The sequence below is a fragment of the Prinia subflava genome, chromosome 4 (genome assembly GCF_021018805.1).
Source record: "Prinia subflava isolate CZ2003 ecotype Zambia chromosome 4, Cam_Psub_1.2, whole genome shotgun sequence".
Classification (NCBI taxonomy): domain Eukaryota; kingdom Metazoa; phylum Chordata; class Aves; order Passeriformes; family Cisticolidae; genus Prinia; species Prinia subflava.
The window spans coordinates 31,211,829-31,239,283 of NC_086250.1; the positions used below are offsets into that span (position 1 = coordinate 31,211,829).

A 27,455-nucleotide genomic window follows, 5' to 3' on the forward strand; every position below is an offset into this window, starting at 1 on the left:
CAACGCCCCACAGGATGAAATGTGCTTTTTTGCCTTAAAAGGAAACAATACAGAAAAGGAAGAAAAAGATAAACTAGTAGAGCTATGAAAAGTAACATACAGGCATAGACTTTCCTAAGAAACTCATTAAAGTGTATGAATAACAGTGTGGTAAAACAGCCAGAAAAGTTTTAAGTACATATATATTATATAATATATAATCTCTAGTAGACAATATTATCTACTGATATGTAACAGTATATGTAGGTGCATACAAATATTGCATATGCATATATAATATATGTATATATGTATAACTTCCCATCTTCCTTACCGCGACGGGTTTTTTCAACATATTCCTTTCAAATTACATCCCAATGACATTTTGCAAGTAAAAATGACTCAATGGATTCATGAGAGATGCTTTTGCCTGATACTTATTTGCCCTATTATTGTTGTCCTTGTATTACCTTTAACATTTCACATTGATGCTAACCTTAATGTGTTCAGTAATTATGGCTGCCCAGATCCAATCCATCTTTCTCTCTGCCTCATATGTTTTTCTATAATTATAGAAGAACACAAGATCTTCACAAATTGGATCAATTTCTCCCTGGATTAATTAAGTATCTCTTCTACATTATACAAAGATTTATTTAAACAGACATTTTTCCCAAAAAGAAAATTAAAGCAAAACAGTTTTTCTTCAGATTCAGAGTACAGAATTCCAGAATTCCCCAGATTCATAGTACAGAGCAAAGAAAAAAAAAATCCACTCTGGAATAGAAGTGGCAGGAGGAGGAGGAAACATTTTTCCACAACTAGCCTCATTTATCTCACATTTGGGAAAAATCTAATCAAGATTCTTTTCATGTATGAGACATATCTGAGATCTGAGTTCAAAGCAGAATAATTAAGCACTTAGTTGTTGCAGGTCAGAACTCAGAGATATTTAAAAAGCAAAATCCCTATAGTTTTCTATTAGATTGTTTAAAAATTACTCTTTTTTTTCCTTTAAAAACACATCATTCCAGCCAGAAAAAAAAAAAAAAATTCTGCACAAACAGGCTCTTCTCTGTGAATACAGGAGAGAATTAAATTAAAAAAAAAGACAAACCCAAACTATCATTTTCAATAAAGATGAGATACAGCAGTATGAAAGATGACGCAATATCTCAGATGTAATGTGAATAGGTCCAGTGTCAGGGTTATTCCTGACTCCTGAGAGCTTGTGTCCTAATGAAGAACAAAACTAAATCCCTGTTGCTCTCGATGGAATAGTCTCAGCAGAGAGTATGAGAAGCTTGCTTTAGGATGTAGCTCCTCTGCAGCTGAGGGCAGTCTCAAATCAAGAGGCAACCATTATATCCCAAACTTCTTCATACAACGCAAACCTCTACTAACAGTTTCTAGACACAAAAAAACCTCTCCCTGCATCCCAAAACAACAAAAAACCCCAAAACCCAACCAAAGAAAGAAACAAACAACCCAACAGTCCCTAAACCATAAAAAAATTAAATGTTTTTTTCTTGACTTATGGTTTGGGCGAAGTTGAACCCTCCCAATGCATTTTAAGAATGTACAAAGGAGTAAGTCCATAAGGAACATGAGCTCAAGTGTTTCCACCTCCTGAGGGCTGAGAACTGAGCACTTGGGTGCCTCTAATGGCTTGGGAACACACAAGTATGTAGCGACAGAAACCTCACCCCACAAGCCCTCGAGGAGCAGGAGCTGAGGGTGCTGTTGGGGTGTGTGCACAAGGAAGCCTCTGCAGGGCAGCAGAGCAGGGTTACTGGGGACTGGCACTTCAGCCCTGTATCCCCCACCCCAGACATTTAAGCACCTCACAGGTCTAGCACGTTCTAGAACTGTTCAGAAACAGGGGAAACCATACATCTTCTAGGAAATAAAAGTTTTGAAGGCAGCCAAGACATTCTGGAAAGATTGCAGGTAAGAGAAGAATATGATCCTTTAAAGCAGAGAAAAAGTGGGGAAAGCTATAATATAATAGCAAACACAAAAAAAGCCTCTTTGGATTGTTAAATTAACTGTCTAGTTAACTGATTTTATGTAATATAAATCTGAAATTAAGCTGTATTGTTGTAATTTAGATTTTAGGGGGGGTCCCCAGGGAGGGTTCCCCGGGAGCCCCCGGGCTCTGGGGTCGTGGGTGTTCCCATGCAGGCAGGGAAGGAGACTCCAGACGCTGGTGAGGTGCTGATGAGGTGAGGGTTTATTCAGAGTCTTACCCCGGGAAGGCAGCATGGTCACTGAGGGAGAGGGGGAAGGGAAGGGGAGAGGGAGAAGGGGAGAGAGGGATGGGAAGAGCAGCAAAGCCTCTGGAGACCTCCCGGGCAAAAAGAGGACAAGCCCACTTCCCCCTGCACTCTTAACAGGGAGTTTTGAAGTGGGCGCGGTGACATTCTCCAGCCAATAGAGTTACAGACACAGGATACTGCAGGGAGGGTACAGACTTGAGATAAACCATACACTTTCCAGGGGTGAGACAGAGCAAACCATTTCCATAAAATGCAATCCCACACTGTGTTTACTTTTTAAAGTTTGTTGAATAGGGATGGATGACAAGGTGCCTGACAGACACCTAAGGATTTGGCTCTAGCACAGCAGGTAGAGACACAAGGGCCTGTGCCCAGAGGGAAGCAAACTGTGGAAAAAGTTTTTATACACCAAGAAGGCAGGGAGGGATGAATACCGGGGCACTTTCCTAGGTTGTGGATTAAACCTCTGCTGCTCAGGAAGATTATTTTAAATTAGACACAATATTTTATATTTAAGGATATATTCTCTATGTTCTTTGGGATTATCATTCCTGACTTCTGAACTTAGACTTGTTTTCACTGCTGTTTTTCTTCTGCTTTTTTGTTTGTTTGTTTTGAAATTTAACAAATCACTTCAGCAACCATTTCTCCCATTTTTCTTGAATAACAGAATACAGTAAATTCTACTATTGCATTGTAATTCCTTTTTACCTTGACAAGTTAAAATATTTCTGGGAAACAATTCTGTGCCTATAATTTACTTTTCATATACATATAAAGTCAGAATTGTATATTATATTAAAAACCAAGAATATAATCCAGTACTAATAATACATTTTCATTTTTTTAAATTTACAACCTTTTTTTCACCATCATAATCATATAATTATTGTTATTTTTATTTTTATTTTTATTTAGAATAAATCCCTTTCATTGTATAACTGTTTGTAGCAAACTGGCCTACCAGGTAGAGGGCATGGAAGCAAAAAAAGGAAGGCAGAGAACTGCATATTCTTCTCTACCTTCACAATTCTGACTCGCTCCAATGTTTTGTAAGGCTTTCACTACCATCTCCAATACATATAAAAAGGAAATTATTTGCGTCTTCAGAAAAAATTAAATTCTACTGCAAATTTTCAGTTAACTTCATGTACTACCCCATGAATTGCACCAGTTACTTGGCACACACAACTGTGGGACTTGTACATCAAGGGATTTACTCATCAAGCAGACTCTTTAAAAGGTCATTTATTTAACCCGTAGTGAGAGCATCTCAGTACAAAGGAACAAGATGGCAAAATAATTCTGGAAGACAAGAAACATGCAAGTTCAGACAATTTTTCACTGCTGCGTTAGGATTCCAGTGAAATTATAACCACTGAAAACAAGACATTTTAATGCAATCTATTTCTGTATTGTTCTGTGTAGAATGATTTCACATGTCAAATACATCAGTTTGCAATAGGCATTGCTTTCACAAGACTACCTCCAATTTAAACATATGCTCTAAAATAAACAGAGGATAAGATGCAAATTCCTATCATTTCTTAGCTAAGAGTACTTTAAGGAAGCACAGAATTAGAATAAACTTCCTGGATCACAAAATTTACTTCTTTATTATTACAGGTAGCATTTAATGAATTCACTTTCAAAACGGTTCATAGCCTTAGCTTAAAATAACTTTTTTTCCTCCCCCCACCATTCTCCTTCAAAGATAGTCCCAAAATATATTGTTCCAGTAGACCGGGCCTTTTGCCTCATTTCCAGCTTGAGTGTATTTATAATTGTTTTCTCTCTTTTTGTTCTTGTACAAACATTGGCTTTTAGCCTAAATGACAATATTTCTTCCAGTTTTAACCCTTCTACTGAATGTCTTAACAAAGACATGCCCTTTCGACTTGTTTAGCCTCAGATAACAAGCTCTGGCTCTTTGCAGAAGACATTCCTCCTGCTTTACTTATCCATCCAGCAGACATTTTGTGTAATTATTTTAGTTTTAATTTATGGACCTTGGATATAGGCAATCAAAACTAAGAAAGTATTCCAGATAAAGCATCACCAGGGTCTTTATTTCTACTGGAGTTGCCTTTTCAACACAATCATATAATTTTCTGGCTAAATGAATTCACTAATTTGTAATCCTGCTGTTACGTAGGGCAGCCAAGTACATTTCCACCTTACTTCTTTGCTAAATTCTAGCTTTTAACAGAAGTGGGATGCCAGTAGCAGGGTTGTGATGACCCACCCTTTAGAGAAGGGCACATCATTTTTTATTATCTACTATTGAATTTATTCTGATTTCTATTAATCCAGTTGAAATAAATGCATTTTACACAATACCATACACTGTACTGACAGTAACATATTTGTATCATTAACAAATACAATCAGTATTTTTACTGTATTTCTACCACAGTCATGACTGACATTATTAAATAAGTTCAGTGCCAAGTTATTTTAGGAACATGGCTAGTAACTACTGTGCTACCAGATATTGTAGGTCTGTTGCTCTTTCCCTGTTGGAAAGCTTTTATCCATCCTCCAATAATTCCATAAATTCTTGTCATTTGTAATTTAACTATTAGTTTCTCTGAGCTGAATTTCAGAAAGATTGTATCTAGTGTTTTATTCATCTGTTAAATCAACCAAAAAATAGCATCTCAATTTACATAGATTGAGAGAGAACTTTACCATATTTTACTTCCACCTTTTTCTGTGTCCATTGAATTGTCTTAGTACATCTGTGCATGAAATCTGCCTTTTGCAGTTCCAGACATGGATTACAGCCATTTAATTCCATTTAATTTTAAATAAATCCTTTCCTTTTCCTACCTTTTTTTTAATGAGGGCCTGGTTTTGATAAGCTGGGTTTCTTTACAGTCATAACCTTGTAAATACTCTTTTATCAAAAACTGTTTTAAATAATGCTACTTCCTGCAGGTTCATAAACTAAAAATTGGCTGGTCAGCATGCATACGAATATCTAGGTCTTACCATATCCTCAGCATTTTTCCCCAGTCTGTATCTGCAAATTCAAAATTCCCAAACATTTCTCTGCCCAAAAGCATTGCAGACAAGACCTTTATTTATATTTATATAGTTGAAGCTGGGCTACAAGAGATAATTGTTCATTCTAGTTACTCCAAGTGAAACATTTCTGGTTTTTTCTCTAAAGATTTTGAAGAATAATATTTTTTATGGCATAGGTCAGACCTAAAATCCATTTAGCTTTATGGAATCCCTAACTGCTTCTACTGCCAAATGGTTAGGAGAGTTTAGGAACAAGTTTTGGAACTGTGCATGGTGGATTCTTCTCTTCATATGTCCTGTGAGGTTTTGGGAGTTTGGACACAACTGCCTTCCTTAATCAAAAGTTGCATGGCATTTTACAAATCTTCACTTTTATGAACGCAACTATTTGGTTCTTGTAATCTTTTATACCTCACCAACCCTAACATCTTGCAATGAACAACAAAATTTAATTGCATGTAAAGATCTTATTTTTACCAACAAAATTTTCATTCACTTAAGTCATTCAGCCTGGTGTTGAGAAATAGTGTCACTTCCTATTCACCTGTACTAAGTTGCATGATTGTTCCCTGGAAAATCCTTGTATAAGTAATGCATGACTTTGCAATGCTTCTGCATTTATTTAGTTGCTGTTTTCTAAGTTTTTTAATTCTAACACATATGCCAGGAGTTAGCCCCAGTGGTATCTATCATGCAAAACAATAGACAGAGCTCACCCTGACTCTGCTGAAGTGGTTGGACAGCACAGTCCTGTCCTCACTGGGGCACATCTGCTGAGGAGCCTGAAGAAGGCAATATGCCAAGGGGGTGACAAGCCTCTGAACAGTAGGATCATCTACAAATGGGAATGCTGAGAACAATTATTTTCTTCCATTTATTTAGAATTTCCCTTGCTGCAGCTTGTGTTCACCACCTTTGAAATTACTTGCTTCTGCTCAAATTCTGTCCCAGAGCTGAAGACGGCAGTAAGAAGCCCCTATAAGTCCCATCTCTTCTGGCAAAAATAAATCAACTGCTTCAGCCTTTCTTCACACATCACATGCTACATCCCCTGGCCCTCTTGGATGCACTGCAGAATTTCTTCTCAGACAGCCACACCAAATGAAACCACTTTCAGTGGTTTCAGTCTATGTAACCCACTTTCAGTATCTGAAAGCAAATGCTTAGAAAAAGTATAAAGCAAGTTGGAAGTCATAATAATCTAGTGTATGCTCAGGCATCCAGTAATCTGTGAAGTATACATCTTGACATACTAGTGGTACCTTTGTGCACAAAAATCTTACTCATTTTTTATTATTCCCCTTAAGCTTTCCCAGTCATGTTGTATTATGCAATATTCCAAACATAGACTTCACAGCAGTTTTACTATTTGATGCTATTGTATGTACATGAGCTTCAGGATCTATGCATAATCATCTCGAATTAAAACTAAAAGAAAAAAACTGACATGGAATTTGACTGTAACATTTAAAAAAGCAAATTAGTATTTTTTCTTTAATTATACAGTTGCAGAAAAACAAGAAATTCCTTAGAAGAAAATCACAGGCTTGGGGGAAGGTTAACAAACAATATCATGAAGATTGTCATATTTCAGTAGAATTAAAAAGCTTTGTAAGACCCTAGATGCTTTTTTGCTAATCCCAAATATATAATGAAAATGCCATTTTTATTTATTTCCTAGATTAGATCACCACATTCTTCCATGATGATAAGCTTCTCAGGTCAGAGGCCACATCTTACAGTGGTGTTATTTAGAGCACTGCAATTTATCCTGTCACATGGGGAACATGGGTTGGATTATTGCTTAAGATTTAGAGTTACTTGCCTAAGGTATACAGAAGTTGCTACCAGGATTATGAGGAAACATTCTGTAAATAGCTGAATGCAGGACAGAAATACAGAACAATTCTGGCTGATTTTGTCCTCATCTGTAGATGGATACAATCATGATCTTCTGCAAATCGTGTTCTAGTTTAGCCTGTTGAATGAACCCTCTGTTTCACATTTTAATGAGACACGTACCAAGAGGTCAAGTACAAAGATAGCAGCTTCACTTCTGAAATGATAATGAACAGTAGATAACAAAAGTTTGAACAGTTGCTGCCCTTGGAAGCAGAAACTCCCACCTTCTCAAAACCCTGCCAGATCACGAGCTAAAGAAATCCTATCACAATACACAACAGCAAAAATCAGCCACACGGTGTTATGCTCTATGTATTATACAACTATACTGATTTATTTATGTAAGTCTCTACTTTAAGCTGATCATTTGAGTGATTTATGTAGCTGCCTCACAATGAAGCAGTTACTTGGTCATCAGTCCCTGTAGGTATTTTTCTACGTTGCTGTTCCAAGGACAATGAAAGTTTTGAATAATAAACCAAAATGAGCACTTTTCATAGTGAATGTTGCAATTATTGTGTTCCAATTTTTTTAGCACTTACATATGCAATTTATATACATATATAAATAGAGATATTAAGCAGAACATTAAAGATGCTTATTAGTTATTGTATATAAAGACTTTAATCTTTCAGTTAGGTCCTGTTTTCAGAAAGTATCAGTGCCACAGAAGCAAAAAAAAGAGACAAGAGAAGAAAGGAAAGAGAACCTAAAGACATTAAAAACAATACATAGACTGTGCTACTGAAATTCAATTTCACCCCCAATTCCTTTATGCAGGTTCACCTGAGCTGAGGAAGGAACAGCATAAAAACAGCCAAATGACATAGCTTTCAGACTCTGAAGTTGAGATTGTCAGTAACTGAGGAGTTAAAAGTTTGCTTTATTTCCTCATAAGCCGGAAGGCTCTTAAGACACTCAGACATTAAACAGCCTAAGATAACAGTGTTTGTTATTTTGTTATTAACTTTTAAACTGAACACCCCTATTTGCTTTCTTGCATTTCAGTTGCTTTATGTGTTTTTCTCTTTCTACAGTCACAGTATATCTTACATAGTATGTTTACATACACAGTATGTTTGTAAGCCGAAGGATCATCAGTCAATTTTATAATCAGGATTTTTTAGAAAGCAGTTATTTAGGGGAAGAGGTCAGTAAAATAATCAAAATATAAAGGAGGCCAGTGGAAAGGAGGATCCTTTATAGTATAAGATAAACCACTGCAGATAATAGGAAAATCTTTGAAAAATATTTATGCATCTTTGTAATTTCAGTGGTGCTTTTACCTTTATGCAATACATCTATTTTTTGGTCAAGTATATAATTTTTTATGTCTATTGATTTAGGGGAAAAAACTCCTTAAACTCAGTTATACTTATTTTTGCTTTTCCTGAACATGCTAATTAGCTCCTTTGCAATATCTGTTAAACCGTCTGAAGGATTATCCTTGGAATGGTAAATTTAAACTGTAATATTTGTGCTAAAATTTTGACTATATTCACCCAAGTGAGGAGCAGAAATACAGTGTGAATTATACAAACAATAGTCAGCATTACAGATCATACTGTAACTTCATGAAAACCCTCTCATATAAATTCATCTAAAGAAGTAGTACAGAATTCAGCTTCTTTTATATTTTTTGCCCAGTATTTGAATTTCATGAGTTTCATGAGTCACATTCCTTTCCATTCTTTTTGTCTGCAGCTATTTAATACTGGAAAATTGATAAATATATATGCATAGAGTTGAAGAAAACCCAGCACTCCAGACCTATTTAAAATTTGTTCAAGGGGTAGAAAGGGTGCTCAGAAGCTCCCTTCAAGCATCTTTTATCAACAAAGAAATTACTGTATCTTGCATACTAAGATAATCATCCACAATGTCTGATATTCCTGTAGATGAAAGGAGCAGTGCACCCAAACAAACAAGCAAACCTTGATTATTCAGCTTGAGGCTGAGGAGTGGGAACAACTAATCCCCCATTCTGCCTGCTCCCACTGTCACGATCTCCTTCCAGCTCTCGGAACTGGGGAGTCGGCGCTACAGACTGTGCTCCAATGATGCTCACGTACAACTAAAGAGCAGGGCTGGGTTAACAACTGCAAATGAAATCAAGGTGAGTGCATGTTCTAGATGGTATTTTAAAAATCAAGATTTACGACTTCTACTTTTGGTAAGACATCCTGTAATTGTTGTATTTTCCTCCTCCACCTACTCTCATTGTGAGTAGATGAATACTCATGTAATTAAAAATGCTTTGCCATGCCTATTTAAAAAGACAATACCCTGATAATTACATGTAAGGAACAAACATATGTGCTAAATAAGCATAGGCTATCTGAACAACATGCTTTATTCCAAGGCTTTATTCCAATGCATAGAGTGCTATGTGGAGTCCTTCAAGGCTTCACATTCACTACAGTTACAGTGTAAGTCAAAGCCTCATATAAATCTTGTATTACAAAACTGTATCAAATACACCAAATTGCCTGCTACAGTGATCTACAAGTAACTAAAATTTTGGCAAGTGTATATATATTTTTTTTTTCACAATGCCAAGGTGTAATATTGCATGCAACACCCCAACAAGCCAAGCTTTTCTTTGTTTCTGTCCATAACCACAAAAGACTGATCTCACCCATGGAAGCAGGTAAGCCCTAAATTTGCTGTAATGTTAGTGCCTCTGTATGGATATTTAGCAAAAGACATTTACATTTCTGTAAGCACTGGTGAAGACACCAGCTGAACAAGGATTTTTTACTTCCTTTTTTTTTTTTGGTAGTTTTTTTCTTGTACTAGTAAAAATGTAGCAGCCAATAGTTGTTTGCATTATGCTGGAGTAATAACATTATATTAATTTTTTTATTCTAAACAGAATTCCTTAGCTGACAGTAGATGGTATCCGTAAAGTCCAATTCTCTTTCCAGCAATCTTTGAAATTATGACTGTGCCAGAGAAGGTTAAATGTGTTTTTCTGGGATGATTTCCTAGCCCAGGAAAATGATACAATTTATTATGTTGTTCCCAAACCAGGATAATTACGCAGAGTTCGGTGATTTGTTTGTTTGGTTTATTTTTTTCTTTTCCTGTTTTGGTTCGGTTTTGTCATTGTTGTTTTTTGTTAGTTGATATGTGTATGTGATATCCTCTAGCTGTTTGCAAGGGACATACAACCCACATGCAGAACCACTAGTTTGTAGACAGGCACTAGACAGTTGACAGCAGTTTTAAAGTTTTTCTAAGAATATTAACTGCACTACCACTCACTCAGAGCTATAAAAATGTCATATCTATCTAAGATTATTTAAAACAAAAAGTAGCATTGCAGCATTTGTAACATACTAAGCTATGTTATTTTTGTTTCAAGAACTGCCTTGTGTTTTTATAAGCTCTGTTGCAGGTTTGGGGGACGGGTTGTTCTGGATGTAGTTGAAACACTGCATAGACTGTTGTATTTTTGTATGGAAAGAAAGTGAGGGGCAGGATGGGTGGAAGGTGTCCTACAGCCTTTCCATTCTCAATGTTTGTCTAAGCAAAGCAGGATTCCTAGGCTCGAAGTCAAAGCATAGTTTTGGTTACATGGCAGCAGCTGAAGCAGGACGTTCCTGGAGCAGCAGGTTCTGCTGTTATTCCAGATATTGTGCCAGGCAGAAGTGAACTATAGAACTTGCAAAGAAAAGCCCAGTCATACATACTCACCCAAACTCGGACCCTTCTGGGAACTTCTGTGCAATGCAAAGTTTGCAAGAGACTGGGACAGGCTGAAAAATTCCCAGAATTGTTTTGATCTTCATTGAGTCTTTCCATAAGAAACTTCAGGAAGGCACAAGTGCCTGCATTTTTAGCCCAAAGATCCACACCCCTGAGGAAGGCATGTGAGCTACAAGGCACATATAGGTCATGCAAAAACCTTCTTTGACAATCAACTGGCAGCTGCCTAAAGGGCTGCCCTCAGTGTCCCCTGGGCTTCAATTACCCAACAGCTGAGAAAAGGAAAGCTGCTGAGATGTTGAGCTGGACAACCTACAAGCAGAGTGCCAAAATGTTTCAGGAGTTGTTGGTTTTTGAGTGCTTACTTCTCTTCCAGAATACTGCCATTTCTCATAGGCCAGTGCTTTGCTCCGAAGTGCCATTAAACATGAGGTTGCCTCTACCCAGGCGCTCCCTTCACAGCAATCTTCCTGTACGTTCACCCTAACTTGGCTTTCAGTATTGCCTAAGGTATAAACTGCACTGCAATTTGAAAGGATTTCTGTCCCGCTTAATCCTTTCCACTCCAATCCCCAACACTTTGTATGTGCCTGTTGCCAGAAAATTATTCTAATCTTCACAATACTAGACTACTTTCCTGACAGCTGATAAGAAACAACAGACATAAAAAAGAAACGAGAAATGACTGATCATGTTTTTAACTGGTTGTAATGCAAGAATATTTTTAAAATAAATAATAGTTGCAATTCAATCTCAGGTTTCATGTATAAAACAGACAAAAAGATTGTATATTCAAAGGTTAGTCTACAATTGCACATTGTCCCTCTGCAATCTCTAGATATCCAAGTGTCCCAACTATATGCATGCATATCCAATTAATCCATGTTTGAGTCTATCTATGCACATACTCACTTGCAAAAGATCCAAAAAATAATCTGACAAATGCATGCGTCTGTAGTCAAATCACATGCACAAATATGTGTAATACTTCAAATGCTTACTCTGCAGCTGTACATATAAGTTGGAAAAAATTTGTGTATGGATGCAAAGATGATAGAAGACATCCATTCCATTTTTTCAGCAATCACAGCAATTGCATTGCATAAATAAGAGAGCTACAAATTATTTTAATATGCCTGTTCTACTCTTAGAAATTCCTACTTCTTGCATGTTTAGTGAAATTAGGGAATTCTGAAAATGGGTATTTATGGTGTTTTGCACATGATGATGGCAGGAAAAGACAGGTTAAACTGGAAGGGGAAAAATACCTGTTGATTATTCTGTTCAACCTGCAAGCAGAAAAAGCCTAAATTATTCTCTTTTTGATAGTTTTCCTATGTGCAAATGCTATTTTGATAGCTTTTCACAAGCTGTCACTTCAATTTACTGAACCATTTTTCTTGTGAAAGCCTAATTTTAAAATGGCTGACCCATCCTAACAGTATAAATACACCTTGTTAGTCAAAATACTTGTTTTTACTAACATTTCTTTGAGAGAGACAATAGGGGGAATAGAACTTGGGAACTGACCGAAAGACATCCAATAACCTTAAGTTTACATCTGTCTGATGATTTTAGGTAAACCTGATGGCATTTCTTAGCATCAATAAATCTAACAGCTCCTGCTAGTACCTAAAGAGCTACTTGGATGGTCAAGATGAGACATGACAGAGGCTCAGATGCAGAGATCGAGACTCTATCATTACTCCCCTCTTCAATTTACACACCAATTAAAAACGGTGTGACAATGGCAATAATAGGAGCTCTTCATATAGAAGAGAGGAGAATCCTGACCTTCTCTCTCAGAATACCTTTTCATACTACTTATTTCCTGCCATTTTCAAATGAGTGTTCCTTCACCTTGCCCAGAACAATGGCCAATCCTTTTGTAAAACAAGGAGTTGGAGGATGACTTAATATGCAAGTTAACGTTTCTGTAGAAGTCAACATACTCACTGCTTCAGGTACAAGTATCTATTCACAGACAAGTGATTTTCAAGGTGTGGTCAAGAGATTCCTGTGAGCACTTCTCTACAAGTAGCACTTAAACATTCTTTTGTATGATGAACAGCTGCATACCATACACTTGTTCCTGTCAGCCGCTTGTAAATCATGTTTTTTTAAAACACACTTCCCCCCCCAGTTATTACCATGCAAGCAATTGCTGTGATAACATTAAGAATGACACATTATAAAGAAAATGTCTGTGCAAGGAAGCCATTTACCCATTTAAGATCTCTCCCACAGAGATAATTATTACATCTTACACTTGGATTTCTGCCTGAGGCAGAAAGTTGAGCAGGTACGGAAAGGATTAGAGTTTGAATGGCAGAATTGTTAAGAAATACTTCCACATCATGAAATAAGACAAAACATGAAGAGTAAGAGTTAGATTTAATGATCAGTGAAAATTATGACTGAATTCAGCTCTTACACTTCTTTTCTGAGAATTAAGGAAAACATCAGGTTTAAGTAATGGATAGCATATTTAAACAAAAATATATGCATTGCACAAGGATAAAAGCAATACTGAAACTGCAAAGATTTTTGTTTCCTGTAAGAAATTAAAATGATGCACTAGTGAAAAAGTGTAAATGGGAATATTTCAGTAGTCAAAATAAATATTTAATAAAACCCACACACCCAAGACAAAGTATCAAAACAAGAGAACTTAGTATTTGAAAGGATATTACCTACATTGCCTTGTGTTAAACATGACTAAATTCAGTGGCATAATTATCACACTGCCTTGAACAAACAGTGCTTGTATTAGTGTTGTAAAAAGTCATGAGAATAGAAATACTGTTGCAATGACAGAAATAGTAAAACCAGATTGCTATAAATAAGGAAGAATTTACTACACCAAGGAGTCAATCCACAGCCATTAATACAAATTCAACAAAATGGGCTGCTGCATAGCATACTGGTTACTGTACCAAAGTGCACTGATCATCATTCAATGAACTGCGGAAGAAACCACCCTTTTTAATATCATTTTTGAAAACAATCAGATGATTGACAGTTGAAGAAAACCCACACAGTTCCTTTAAAATAAAAAGCAGAGTCTAAAGATCTTAAGAGCACCGTAAGATTTCTTCTCAGGTAAAAGAGTACAAACCATTAGAACTGTAAATAAAGAACATCTAAAAGTTAATATATCATTCCATATTTAGAATGCAACTGAAAACTTTAGTGTAATGTTGCATCCTCCTATACTACATCCAGTAGCATTTTGATGACTTTAAGTTCTGGAAACAAATAATGCAAAGAAAAACTGGTTTTGTTGTTCAGCGGAGGGTCTAGAAAAATTCCAGCTGATGTGTAAACTGAAATGTAGATAATGAAAATACAAACAGATTTGTTGGGGGAAAGAAGGTGTGTCTGGCTTATCCCAGTAATTCCCCATTCAGCTCTTCCACTGAGGCTTTAAAGTCTTTGCATTACTTAATATCCCTGACTACCAACGACTTCTGAGTGCTATTTTCTCACTATTAAGGATTCTGCATTGAAGATTTTTCTCAACCCTTTATCCTTCAATTCCCACCCATCCCTCCATCATATTTAAGAGTTATGATTTTCTGACATAGAGCACTGCAATGCCTTTTGCTGCTTGATAAGTGACATGCAGTCAACATTATTTCTGTTTTCAAAGCACTGAGAACACTTTCCAGTTGGCTCACAAATTAAACAATAATTAAAAATAGTAATCTCCCCTTATTCTTTTGTGACATAGTAAAGACTATTCACCATTTAATATACGTTCAATTTCTTCTAGTCTTTTCAATGCAGCAACTCTCTTTTTCTCAATGTCTTTGATTTCTTTTGTAGATTTTTTTGGAGTGTCTTTGTCCACACTGCTTTTCTCTGTTGGTTTCTTATTTTTTGAGTGCTCTTTATTATCCACTGTTGATTGGGTGGTTGTCTTCTCCCTTTTTGCTTCTTTCAAATTCTGAAATGATTTTTTTTTTGCTTCTGTAGCTGCAGTCCCATCTGATGGAAGTGATGACTGTTCCATAGCACCGAGTGATGCAATTTTACTTCTAACTATGTTTAGATGACGCTGAATATACTCCTCATGAGGTGCCAGTGCTAGTGTTTCAACCAAACATTTTTCTGCCTTTATTAAATCTTTTTCTTCAAAATAAACCACACAAAGATTATGTTTCCCTTGTACATTGTTGGGATCCAGTTCCAAAATTTTTTCAAAACACATTTTTGCTCCAACAATATCCTTCTTCTGGTTCATAAGGATATCTCCTTTCAAAATCAGACCTTTGATATGATCAGGGTAGTGTCTCAGCAGGTCTTCCAGGACAGGCAAAGCCATCAACTCTTTTCCTGTCTGAGAATAAAGCAGGGCCAAATTGAACAAAGCACTTCGGAAGTTTGGCTGTAACCTTATAGCCTTCTTCATCCATGCCTCTGCTTCCATGTCTTTTTTGTCATCCATTGCTAGCATACCCAAATTGAAGTATCCATTTGAATCCTGTGGTTCTTCTTTCACATAATGCAGCAGCCTTTGTTTAGCTTCAGGTCTAAGTCGAGCATCACCTAAGTGACAGAAAATGCACTTAATTCTCGAGATGTTTCCTGAAATATTTATTCTGGAGGATTTTTAGACTTTAAAATGCTAATCTTTATACAAATTGAAATGCAACTGTAAAAGGGAAAGGGTTTGAAATGCTACTTTTTATCATAGCTGTATAACAGCAAAAGCAAATGTTATCTACCTTCTTTATAGAACAAAACTACATACAGTTGACTTCTAGCCAAAGTCAGCATCATAACCCTATTAGCTGTTGAATGATATTTAGGTTTGGGATAACAGATACAGGAGGTGTCTATACATGCTTAAGAGAAATTATTTTCATGCACAGTTGAGCAAATGGAATGCAGAGCAGACATCAGCTCTGACAAACCAGCTCTTACAGAGGCAAACTTTGAGTGGAAGATCTCATTTTATTAAAGACTGACTGAAATAGTTAAGGTAGAGAGCACATAGAGGTGACTTCTAATGTAGCCAGGCTAATGTATTTTCTTAACACCAAAACAATGAACGCGTAATCCTGATATTTTAATTTGTATCAGAGTTTGAAAACAATTTAGTTAAACAATTATCTGACAATACCAGGATTAGCTAGACTGTGTGCTAGCTAGCACTTAGTGTTTGTGGTCTGTGCTATTTTACTGAATAATACAGTGAAAATATTTTAGTAACAAATTCTAGACGCAGACTTACTGAAGGATAGAGCAACTGCTTTCATCTGCTCTCTCACTCCCTGAAACAATGTTGCACCTTCTAGTATGAATAAGTGAATACTAAATAGTTAATACTTTTTGTTTGAAGCTGCTTGTACTTCTACAGACAAGGAACAAGGCATGTCTTGAACTACCTAACTTACAATGTGAGAAGAGATGGAAAATTACCAAATGTCTTCAGCTTCAATCAACTCTGTTTTATCTTTCTTAGGGGCAGTTTGCCATCTCAACAAAAGGGAAACAAATCTTAGCAGCTCACTTGCCAAATACTCTTTGCAACAGCCTTAATTCAGTAAGGGCTCACCCTTACCCACTGAGCTATACATACAAAAAAACAAACTCATGAAAATCCAACTTAATTCATCCTAATTAGTAGTATCACAGAAAAACTTATGAAAACATTCATATTCTTAGACTCAGTTTAAGTGCAGAGATACAAAATAGATTTTTGAGTCAATAATTAAATCAATCACTATAAATGCAAACCAGGTATTTAACACATTTTACTAAATATTATTTTTAAAGATTATAGAGGCATTATTTTGAAGATGTTTGAGTAACACTATTATTTATGTAATAGCACATGTAAGCCATTATATTATAAAACAGCACTTCTAACAAAGATGCTGCTCAGCTAAGGTGTATGTACACTTTACACAAATTCCATATACTACAAATTACAAAGCTATAATAGTTTTTGATGATGCTGTGTACTTCTTCCCAAAAACAAAAGAGTTAATAAACAAATTAATTCAATGGTATGGATCCTATAAATGCAAATATGCAACATGCACAGAAGGGACAACTGACATACCAGATTCCTGCATTAGCAGCGCTGAGTTGAATAACGCCAGTTTATGCGTTGGGTTGAGTTCTAGTGCTCGGTTGAAATTCTTCAGGGCTTCTGTTGGATCTTTCAGTTCAATGTAAACAATTGCCAAGTTGTACCAAAGGTCTGCGTTGGTTCTGTCTAGTTCTAGAGCTCTAAGGTAAGCTTCCTTAGCTTTCAGAGGTTTGTTCATTTTTAAAAGTAGCTCTCCCCTGTTGAAGAACCATACTTTTATTGTTACCCATATGAAAACTGACAGGTTTTTTGAAAGTTTGCCTTCCTACAGGCAATAGATGTCAGATAACTTGGTTTTTTATTTTCTTAGTTTTAAGCACAAAACAATACTAGACTCTTTTACATTCTATTCCTAAAGCTTTCAGCTCTCAAAAAACCATATACAAAAAATGCATAAGCAGGACAAGAACAAAAAAATAAGTGACCAAGGGTACCTGATTTGGCTCTGCAATTACACTGCAAAGATACAGCTCAGGCATCTTTGAACCTCCCTAAGCCCCAGTGGGAATTACAACAAACAAAATAGTGGATAGAAGCCTCAATATCCACATCCAATTTACTCTTAAGTAAAATGGATTTACTGACAACTAAATAGTTAAGACTTGCATTTTCTGGACCTTCTTAAATAAAAAAGCATGAATAAAACTCCATGATTCACACTAACCAAAAGCTTTTTAGTTCAAAACTAAACTACAAGGTTGGAAATTTGAGTTAGAGATTCATAAAGAAATCTAATGGAAGTGTCTTTCTATACAATGTTTGAATACAGAACATTTGGCGTATTTCCTAAATACACGGAAATACGCCATTTGAAGCAGGAATTTAGAAGAATAGGACTTGTAATGAATAATTTATTATTGTCCCAGATCTTCATCTTCTCGCTTGGAAATGAAACAATTTCAGCAGCTAATTGAACTGTACAAACTAAATACTGTTCACAGAACTGCAAATACAAAAATGTTTATTCAAGAATAAGTATTTCTAAAATTAGAAAATATACCTGCTGATGTAAGCCTGCTTGAAATCTGGCCTCATACTAATTGCTTGTCGATATAACTGATCTGCTTCTTCGAGGCGAGATTCGTTTGCTCGAATTAAGTTTGCAAGATTGATATAAACATTTAGATGGTTAGGAGCAACTCTTGCTGCATACTTTTTCCCTGGAATAATCTGTCAAAGAGAATATATGTACCAAACACAGATGAGCAAAAATATGAAAGATGATCAGCGTAGAATTCCTTTTCACTCTGCCACATTTGTTTTAGGGTACTACTGGACACTAGTGTGTAGGCTCTAGATAACGACAAAGAGGAGTAATTCTTTTCCAGAAAAATCATATTGAAAAATAAACACAATACTTTTTGTTCTTTATTTCTATGAAAACATAGATACCTTTTACAATACTTAAGATAGCAGTTAATTAAGCTCTGTTGTTACTTATTTTAGCTCATGTAGATAGCCATTGGAAACCGTAAACAGACCTTGCAAAACTTTCCCCAGTCAAACAAAAATATTTCCTAAAGCCTAAACTGACATTCTGTCAGACATTTTCATTCTTTTTTATAACCCTTCAGCCTAAGAAAAGTGCAAATAAGATTTTACAGCCAGATTTGCCAACTGATATAGAAAATGAAAAGTAGTGAGGAAAGGTGAAAATGCTATGACATTGTAACTGCTGTACTGTTTATATTTTATCCATTTAGAATCTTCATACTGTTTCGAAGAACAAACTTTTAAATGCCATGCTTCTACTCAAAGGGCTGCTCATTTTTGTTGCCAGTCTCATTTTCACCACAGCTTTTATTACCTTCACACATTCCTCAAAATACTACTCCCTTTTTCCCTAAAGAGCTTGAAAAAATAAAATTTCCGAGGTATAAATATAACTTAACAAATAGGAAATAGGAAAGGTAACAAAGTACACGTTTATAAAAGCATGTTCAGGCAAAGTTCTTTTGTTCCTGCTATGGCTACCTTCTCCAACCTCCAATGCTGTGTGTTTAAGCCTTCTCTGAAGGGCTCAGAAACTCAGTCATCATCAATGTATTAGCTGTAAGTGAAAATAAACCAGTTGTGACTAGAAACTGTAGGTTTTGGCTGCTGCTTTCTCTTATAACCTCAATTTCAGGAAAAAACCCCAAAATACAACACAGCAGTATAAAAAGTAAATTAAAACAGTTGTAGCAGAGTTCCAAGTTAGCATTTTTTTAAGAGTCTATTTTTTTATAGGTAGCCTTTAAGAGAACACTGATAAACTTTGAAGTACCAGCCACACAGCACCATGGGAAAAATACAAAAAATGTATCACAAATGTAGGTTCTGTCCTGCGGTGGTAGATAAAATGAAGTTACTAATTACCTGTGGCATCAATGACTTAGCAATCATATATGATTCTTCAGCTTCTTTAGTTTTGTTTAGGTTCTTGTAAGTTCTTCCTACATTCATGTGGGCACCAATATCATCTTAATAAAGAAAAGAATGAAATGTAAAATATTTCCAAGCACTGAGTATCATGTAATTAAACACCTCTGCGTTCAGGGTAGCATGATGTGCAGATACTCTGATAGAACATCCCCATCAATAAAAGAAGAAAGCAATTCTATCATTTTTCATCTTAATTATGAAGCTAATAATTTAACCACGAATTGAAGAGGGATTATAAAATGATGTGGGAAAATGTAAAAAGTTTGAGGTCCTATGACACTTCCCTATTTCTTGCTACAACAGAGGCATATAAATTGAAGGTTATTTATTAATCTTCTAAAAGGAAAGATTGTCCAGTACCACCTAGAACTTCTTTTACAACCATAGGTAAAATGGATTAAATGTGCATTTTGATATTATCCAGGTTTTTTAATTTTCTTACATACTTCCATAGTTTGGAATAAAAAAATAGAGTAATATTTATACTCCATAAGAAATCACAGTTCAAGTTAATTCATAAAGAATATCATTAAGGAATAGTTTTGAAAGTCTTTGCAGCTTTTTATAGATAGAAACCTTTTCTGGAGGACTTTTCAGTTTATTTCCACAAACCCCAGTTCAATGGCATTACTATATGACATTGTCTGATGTTCAGTTGAAGCACAACAGTCCATTGAGAAGCTGTTAAGCAAGCTAAGTATACTGAAATAGGAGTGCAGAGATGGCAAGCAGTCAAAGCTTTACCTGGTTGCACTTGTGTGGCCTGTATGAAAAACTGCAGAGCTCTTTCAAAATTTTTTTCATTTTCTAATGCATGTCCCACATTGTTCCATAGTTTTGCATTGTTCTTATTTACCTAAAATCAGAAAAAGATACCAAAGCACAAGGTATTAAGTTGAAATTACTTAACAATTGAGTTTCTCTTAACAATATCTTAAGACATAAAAAAGGACCACAAATGACAGATTTCATCAAGCTTCTATACGCAAAGAATAACAAAACACTACATGACAAAATGACTACTCTGATCTTGTTTTGCAGTATCAATTTGTTTTGGTAATTTGCCCCTAGAAATACCAAACATTTTAAAATTCATTGTAACTATTATGGGCTATTTTGCCAACTGCCATATCATGTCAAACGAACTCAGAAGAAATAATTCTATGCATCAAACTTTTTGTACATATACGTACTGAAATGTATCCTACTTTCATCCAGACAAGAGGATAAATTCAACTGCTTTGACACAAGAAAAATTATCTATTTTCTGCACATGAGCTTCTTTGTTTGCATCACACTGCTTTTAAAGCATTCCCAAAAGCAACTAATTGGATGTCAATAGTCTCAATTTAGAAATTAATGTGCCGAAACAAGCATCATTTTTGTCCATTTTCATCACATTCCACTGCAGCTTTTTCAGAACAGCAACAAGAAGTTATCCTTTCCAAACAGAATACAGTACCTTTAAAGCAGACATAAACAAAGTGTACTCCGACTCCCAATCCCAGTTTCTGTGCAGTGTTTTTAAGGCATGAGTGAATAGCACCGCAGCCAAACAAACCCAAGAAACTTTTCTTAGCACACTATTAAATAAAACAAACAAAGTCTTATTGTAAGCACCTAATTTTTATTAGTATAAGTATCTCATATGCTAAAAAGCAAACAAAAGACCACATTTGTGATTAGCACACTCCACAGTTTGAAAGGAAATAATGTTCAATTTCAAATTAATTTTGTTTGCCTGCTTCTGTTGTTATACCCATGCATCTCCCTTAATAAGAACAAGCCCAAGTCACATAACACAACAGAATTTGTACAGAATGTTTACAGAAATTATACTTCTCTTAAAACTTATCTGTAATTTAGGACAATAAATATGATGCCTAAAAGTGAGGTTCTCCAAAACACTACACAAAATGTTAAAAAATGAAAAAAGCAACTAAAAAATCACCTCATACTTTTGTTTCACAGACAATTCCACACATTCTTTACTGCACACATCACCAATCTTTCCCACACTGTAGAACACACCTTAATGGAGAGATCTGTGAAGACTACCCATCTTCCATAAAAAAACGTAATCCTAGTGCTACTGTAATATCTAAGCAGAAGTAAGATTTAGTGTTTTTCTAACAATTTTATTTTTAAAGCTGCAAACTGGGGCAAATAACACTCTCTGTGACAAGTTTGTCAGGAATAATTTTCATTTTGTGCAGTTTATTTTTCTGGAGTTTAAACATGACAGATATAAAACATGCACTTTAACATGCTGATCATTTGGTTTCTGGATTTTAATGCAGTTATGAAAAAGATGTCAAACATTCAATAGTCTTCCCACAATTATGAATATAATTTGTTTTTTAAAAAAATCTCATTCTTGAGTGGACATACAGGTGTTCACGCTTAGCAGCTACTTCTTACACTTATGGGACAGTTGTTCACTCTGCTATCTGCTACACATGGGTTTACTAAAAACTGCAAGGTTTTGACCCTCTCCACTTCTAAGGTGAACAAATTGCATGTTTTGACTACCATGTTTGGTTTTAAAAATACTAAAAAAGTGGAACTGTAAAATTAAGAGTAATTCTAAAACACTACCAAAGTGATGAGAACTGGCATATACGGTAATTTCTATGCCCATTAGGCTTATAAGAAGGTTTTTTTCTTTCCACGTATTTCTAAAGCAAGGAACCTTTTCTTTCTCATTTTAGAGAACTGATTACCAATATTTTTGTAGTAAATGACACTAGCTGCCTAATTTTTCTCCCCAGCCATCCTCTCCTTGTTCCTTACTTTTTTTCACATCACTTCTATTTTTTACTGCCTTGTAGTGGGATTTGTGAGAAATCCACACTCCCACAATATATCACTATTTTCTCATTATCCAGGTGCTGTCAGCTTCAGCAGCCCCAGTTAGTGTAAATGTACTGCAAGGCCTCATCTCCAACAATAGCAGACAACACAGACTGCAAATTGCTGCCCTTCCATTTGTCTGAACTGGCATTAGGATGTTGCTGGGCTAAGAAGGGTAAAGCATCCACATCAGTGGGAGGTATGTCCAGATCAATACAGAAGATACCAGAAAACACAAAAGTGTGCACAAAACATGCTTTCAGAGCACAATTTTTAAAGCGAAATTGTTAACCAAAGAATTCTTTTGTTCAGCAAATACTGGAGGGCTCTGATATCCACTCCTAGCATGGCATTTCTGAATATTTAATCTTTTACTGATTAAATTATTAGAAACTTTAATTTGCTGACATACCTGCATTGTATAAACTTCAAAATCAATTTTGAATAAAGTTAAATCAGTTTTGATTTATACTCATCTCTTATTTTCACAGAAGATAGCCATATTTACAACTATGCAAGATTTCCTATTAGGGTTTTTACCAGTATGAATTTATTTACCTTTTATTTGATAATTTCTTCCATCCATGTGCTACTAAAATGCAGAATCCCATGCTAGGAACATATAACACTCGTTCTGCTACTACGAATCCAACAGGAAAAAACAGGTTTGACGCAGGAATGAATGGCAGCACTATTAAACAGAGTGCCTAGAAAGGAAATACAAATAACATTTGTAATCAAGGTATTGGCAGTGACAAACTGTACCCAAGAAACAAGTTACAAATTACAAAAATAAATACATAGTAGATATCTGGTAGATATCTGGTCTCTCTCTCTCTCTATTTTTTTTTTTTTTTAATATTCAGATCTGTTTTACATTGACATCATTCTGAATCTGAGTACGAGGAGTAGTAACCTGCAAATGATTCCATTCCTCACTTAAGGGCTGGAAAGTCCATTTGCTTTTCTATACTACAAAAAGAGGATGCATCAATAGGGTCAAGGATGAATTAAATTCAAAACAATGTTTTAATAAGCATTCCAGATACAGATACAAGACAGCATAAGAACCTTGGACATTATCTAACGATTAAAAATTCGTATCAGCTTATTTGAGGCATAAAGTAGCTATTTTTACAGTACAATAGAGTCTGTTTCGTGTTTTTGTAAGAAATGTGCATAACAAAATCAGATTAGTCACTGAATAAACATCAGTTTTTGGACAGAGCACTAAGAGCACCCCACAGTATTTGAAATTACAATGAACTTAAAGACTGCACAATTGTAGTTTTTAGGTTGGGGACTGTCTTCTTATCAAAAATCATGTTTAAGCGACAAAGAAATCCATCTGCTGCAAAGAAAGTGGACATGACCAGTTGCTTTAAGTCCTGGGCGACTGTTAAATAGGGCCTTAACAATCTCTGGTTCTACAAAAGACATAACCATTATTTCAAAATATCTGACCTCCAAATTGCAAAAAAAAACCCCCAAACAAACAAAAAACAAAAATCAAAACAAACCCCAGAAAAACAAATCTACAGAAATGGAATGTTTCTTTGAAGAAAGAGAAATTTTCAGTACAACTGTCTAGATTTAATCATGACATTAACTCTCCTCTTCCACACTACAGCAGTTAAAGAATCCAGTTTGAAAATCAGTTCAGGGCTACATATATAAAAATGCAAGACTGATTTAAAATGTCAAATAAGACTTTATGTCATAAAATTCAAGGATATTTCAAGAACATGCACATGGATCATTAATAGAGCTCAGCTGCTGATCCACAGCACTTCATTAAGCTCCATGAAAACAAAAACACAACAGCCTCACAACATACAGAATACATTGATTACTTGGGGATATTAATGAATTACTGGAATGCAGCAATAGGCTTTGGCCTATCGTGTTGTTTTATTTTGTAGTACATAACAATTAATATTTAACACTGCATTCCCTTTTCCTAGAAAATTAGCTTCCAGGCACCTCAATGCTGAAGAAAATCAGCATCACATTGAAAGTTATCTATACAACATAGGTATAGATTAAAGGAAAACAACTTGCATTCAACCAGGACTATACTGTAAAAATGCCATCCTCAAAAAAAATTAATTGACTTATAACAACTTATGCTGACAAACGCATTAACCCTTTCCTCTTGTGAGCTTCACTGGGTAGGGAATAAACAGAAATGCAGGGAAATAAACAGAATTAACATTCAGGAGCTGTCCTATAAAAAAAGTGAACCACCCCCACAAACATTTTTTCTGCTAACAGTACAGTGGAGAAAAACTTATGCCTCAGCTTATATAAGGAGGAAAATGCAAGCACTCCTTTGCCTATTTAAAGTGCTGTAAAACTTATTTTCCAAGCATGTCACTTTGCATGTTTATGATGTCAATAAGCTATCTAAATTTCTTCTCTTCATACAGTTTCCAAATTCAGGACAAGATTTCGCCAGCAATACTAGATATCATTTTCACTAGTTCTCTAGTGAAATATATTGCCTTGCTCCAGTGACAAGACAAGAAAAAACATATGAGTCAGAACTACAATGCTATGTCCTTTAGAAGGGAATCAAAATTTGTCAGCTGCTCAGCAAAGAACTACTTAAATCTTAGGTTATGCATAAATATTTCCACCCATCAGAAACTTTTGTTGGCTAATTAACATATTAAAAAATACATTATTTCTGAAGCAGACTAAGATGAATGCATGCAGGTTTGTTGTACAAATAACTGCACCACTGAAATGATAAAAAGTATGGTATCAGGTTATTATTCAGTTTGTAAAAATTTGCAATGGAATCAATAATTGATGACTGTTTTTTTCTCAAAAATACCATCTCCTCTGATCTGTCCCATTTTTTCCAAAATACTCTTTTCTGTTAATCCATGTCAATTTTAAGATCATATATAATAGTGAATAGACAGGAACTCATCTTACAGCTTGACAAAATTAGATTTTCATTATAATATTAAAACAACTTACAGAACAAAAAGAAAACAACAATACCAAAAGTGGAAATCTTATTCCTAAATGCAAAAATATGTCCTTTCTTTTACACCTATGAGAAAATATTCAAATCTCTTCCTAAATACACATCATGACTACTGACATTTAAATAAAGTAGACAGCTTACAAGATGAAAATGCATTCTGGTCCTTGAAACACATTTAAATTCTACTGAAAGCCCCCATGTGCCAGTTGACCTCTGAATATGTGAGAAGGGCCGCAATACAGTTTACAAATACATAACAAGGAGCATATTTATTCTCATCCCTGACAGAATCACACACCTAATTGCAATTTAGCGGTTTTGTTGCTAGACAATTTTCCTCTTATGTGTTCATTCTAGGCCAAAAGGAGATGCATACAGTATCATGGGTCACAGCAGACTACACACGTGACCATACAATCTGAGCCTCTTACTCGTAACTAAAGGACAAAAAAAGTGCAGGATTCATACCATCAATACTGTCTTGGAGGAATCCCCAGGGTATCGGAGACTGAACACCATCAAAGATCCCAGAAAGCAAAAGAAGGTAAGGGTGGCAACGTTTCTAACATCTAACAAAGACTCCACAAGAGGAATAGTTCCCATTGTCCAGTCACAGCATAATTCTGAGGGATTGAGAAGAAGCCAAGCATTTACAGGGAGGAGGTAGTTGAAAGTCAGCTGTCTTGCTGGGGATGGACTAACAGCAGCTGGGTTATCAAACCTAAAGCAAAAGAAAGGAGAAAAAGGAGACTTTTAATGAAGAAAGATATGGCCTTGATTCACTTTGTGGCAAACTTTAGAGTCATAGCTAGAACTACTAAGTACAGACATGTAAAATATCCTTATCTTCCTGCATTTGTCAGGTGTGAAACCATGCACAGTGATTCACTGAAGAGAGGGACAGAGCCTCCTTCATGTTTATGAAAATGTTTTGGGATATTATCAACATAAGTTTGAAGAGACAGAATGATTTACACCTAAACTTGAGTTCAGTGGTCCTCCTTCATGTTTTTAATAGTTTGTCTCATTTTTTCAGGGACAGTACTAGATTCTTGTATTTCTACATTGCTCAAACTTAAGATAAATTAGTTTTTCAGTTCAAATATCATTAATATACACTTATCTTCAAGTAGTCTATCTAAAAACAACCATGTTTTCTGTACAGTACATACCTAAAATGTAAAATATATTCTGTATGTTGAAGAGGAAAAATTTAAGAGGTTTGGAGAATTCAGCCAAGGTTCAAATACAGAGAAAATAAAAAATACTTAAACAATAAGACATTTAATTTTTGAATTACTAAGACAAACTATCAACTGTAAACTTTTAAAAACAGCTGCCTGCTCAGATGCCTCAATATTTTGGACATTTTAGTCAACAGCTGCTGAAATATACCATTTAGCAATTCCACAAAAAATGCAATATTGTACAGACACTGAATAATAGTATTAAAACAGATGAGTAACACTTAAGTTCATATATTTTTGACCATTTCATTCTGACTTCATTAAGTCACATCTTGTTTATAAACAACTGTAAATGAGAAACACTTTACCTTGTAAATACAGGAAGCTGAGACTGGATAACCTGGACTCTGACAACCACAAGCAGGAGTGTACTGAACATTAGGACTATGAGCTTCAACAGCGTTTGGAGCATAGAGAAAGGAATACTGCCCTTCCCTCGAAGAATCTGTACAGCAGTGTCCAACAATGCTGGCAAGGTGTACTGCAAATTAAAAAATGGTTTATAATCAGACAGACTCATTACTCCCTTAGACAAATATGAGCTACCTAATACTTTTTTCATTGGTTTTCTCCAAAAGTCTGCTCCCAATAGTTATTTAATTCAGCTTCTTAGTGCCTTCATGACAAGTCCCCAAAATAAGATCTCCATTCTTATTAATTATTCAAGTATTCTTGCTAACACTACCACAGCTGAACCTGTACATCTATAGCAATTTTGTGCTGACAGATCAAACAATTGTACCATCTTCAGAGGCTTGAACAAATGAATCAAAACCATGAAATAAACTCTCAAGAAGAAAAAAATCACTGTTATCAGAATTATCAGCTTCTCTGAAAACTAGCCCTACAAACAAAATCCCTTACAAATGACAGAAATACTATTCACTTCCTGATTAACCCTGGCTTTCTATTTTATGCCTCTATGGCAG

General features: G+C 35.4%; 1 protein-coding gene across 2 annotated transcripts in view; it reads right to left on the reverse strand.

Annotated features, from left to right (window-relative positions):
* Positions 1–3,490: 3,490 nt before the first annotated feature.
* The window catches only part of TMTC3 (transmembrane O-mannosyltransferase targeting cadherins 3), a 39,586-nt gene continuing 15,621 nt past the window's right edge, over positions 3,491–27,455 (reverse strand). For both annotated transcript variants that reach the window (XM_063396370.1, XM_063396372.1), the window contains exons 7-15: positions 26,835–27,007; positions 25,748–26,000; positions 22,840–22,988; positions 20,891–21,011; positions 20,173–20,284; positions 19,363–19,466; positions 18,005–18,174; positions 16,975–17,201; positions 3,491–15,452 (exon numbers count right to left, since the gene is read on the reverse strand). In XM_063396370.1, coding sequence (XP_063252440.1) covers positions 14,641–15,452; positions 16,975–17,201; positions 18,005–18,174; positions 19,363–19,466; positions 20,173–20,284; positions 20,891–21,011; positions 22,840–22,988; positions 25,748–26,000; positions 26,835–27,007 — 2,121 coding nt within the window. In that variant the 3' untranslated portion in view covers positions 3,491–14,640. The remainder of the gene's footprint in view (positions 15,453–16,974; positions 17,202–18,004; positions 18,175–19,362; positions 19,467–20,172; positions 20,285–20,890; positions 21,012–22,839; positions 22,989–25,747; positions 26,001–26,834; positions 27,008–27,455) is intronic.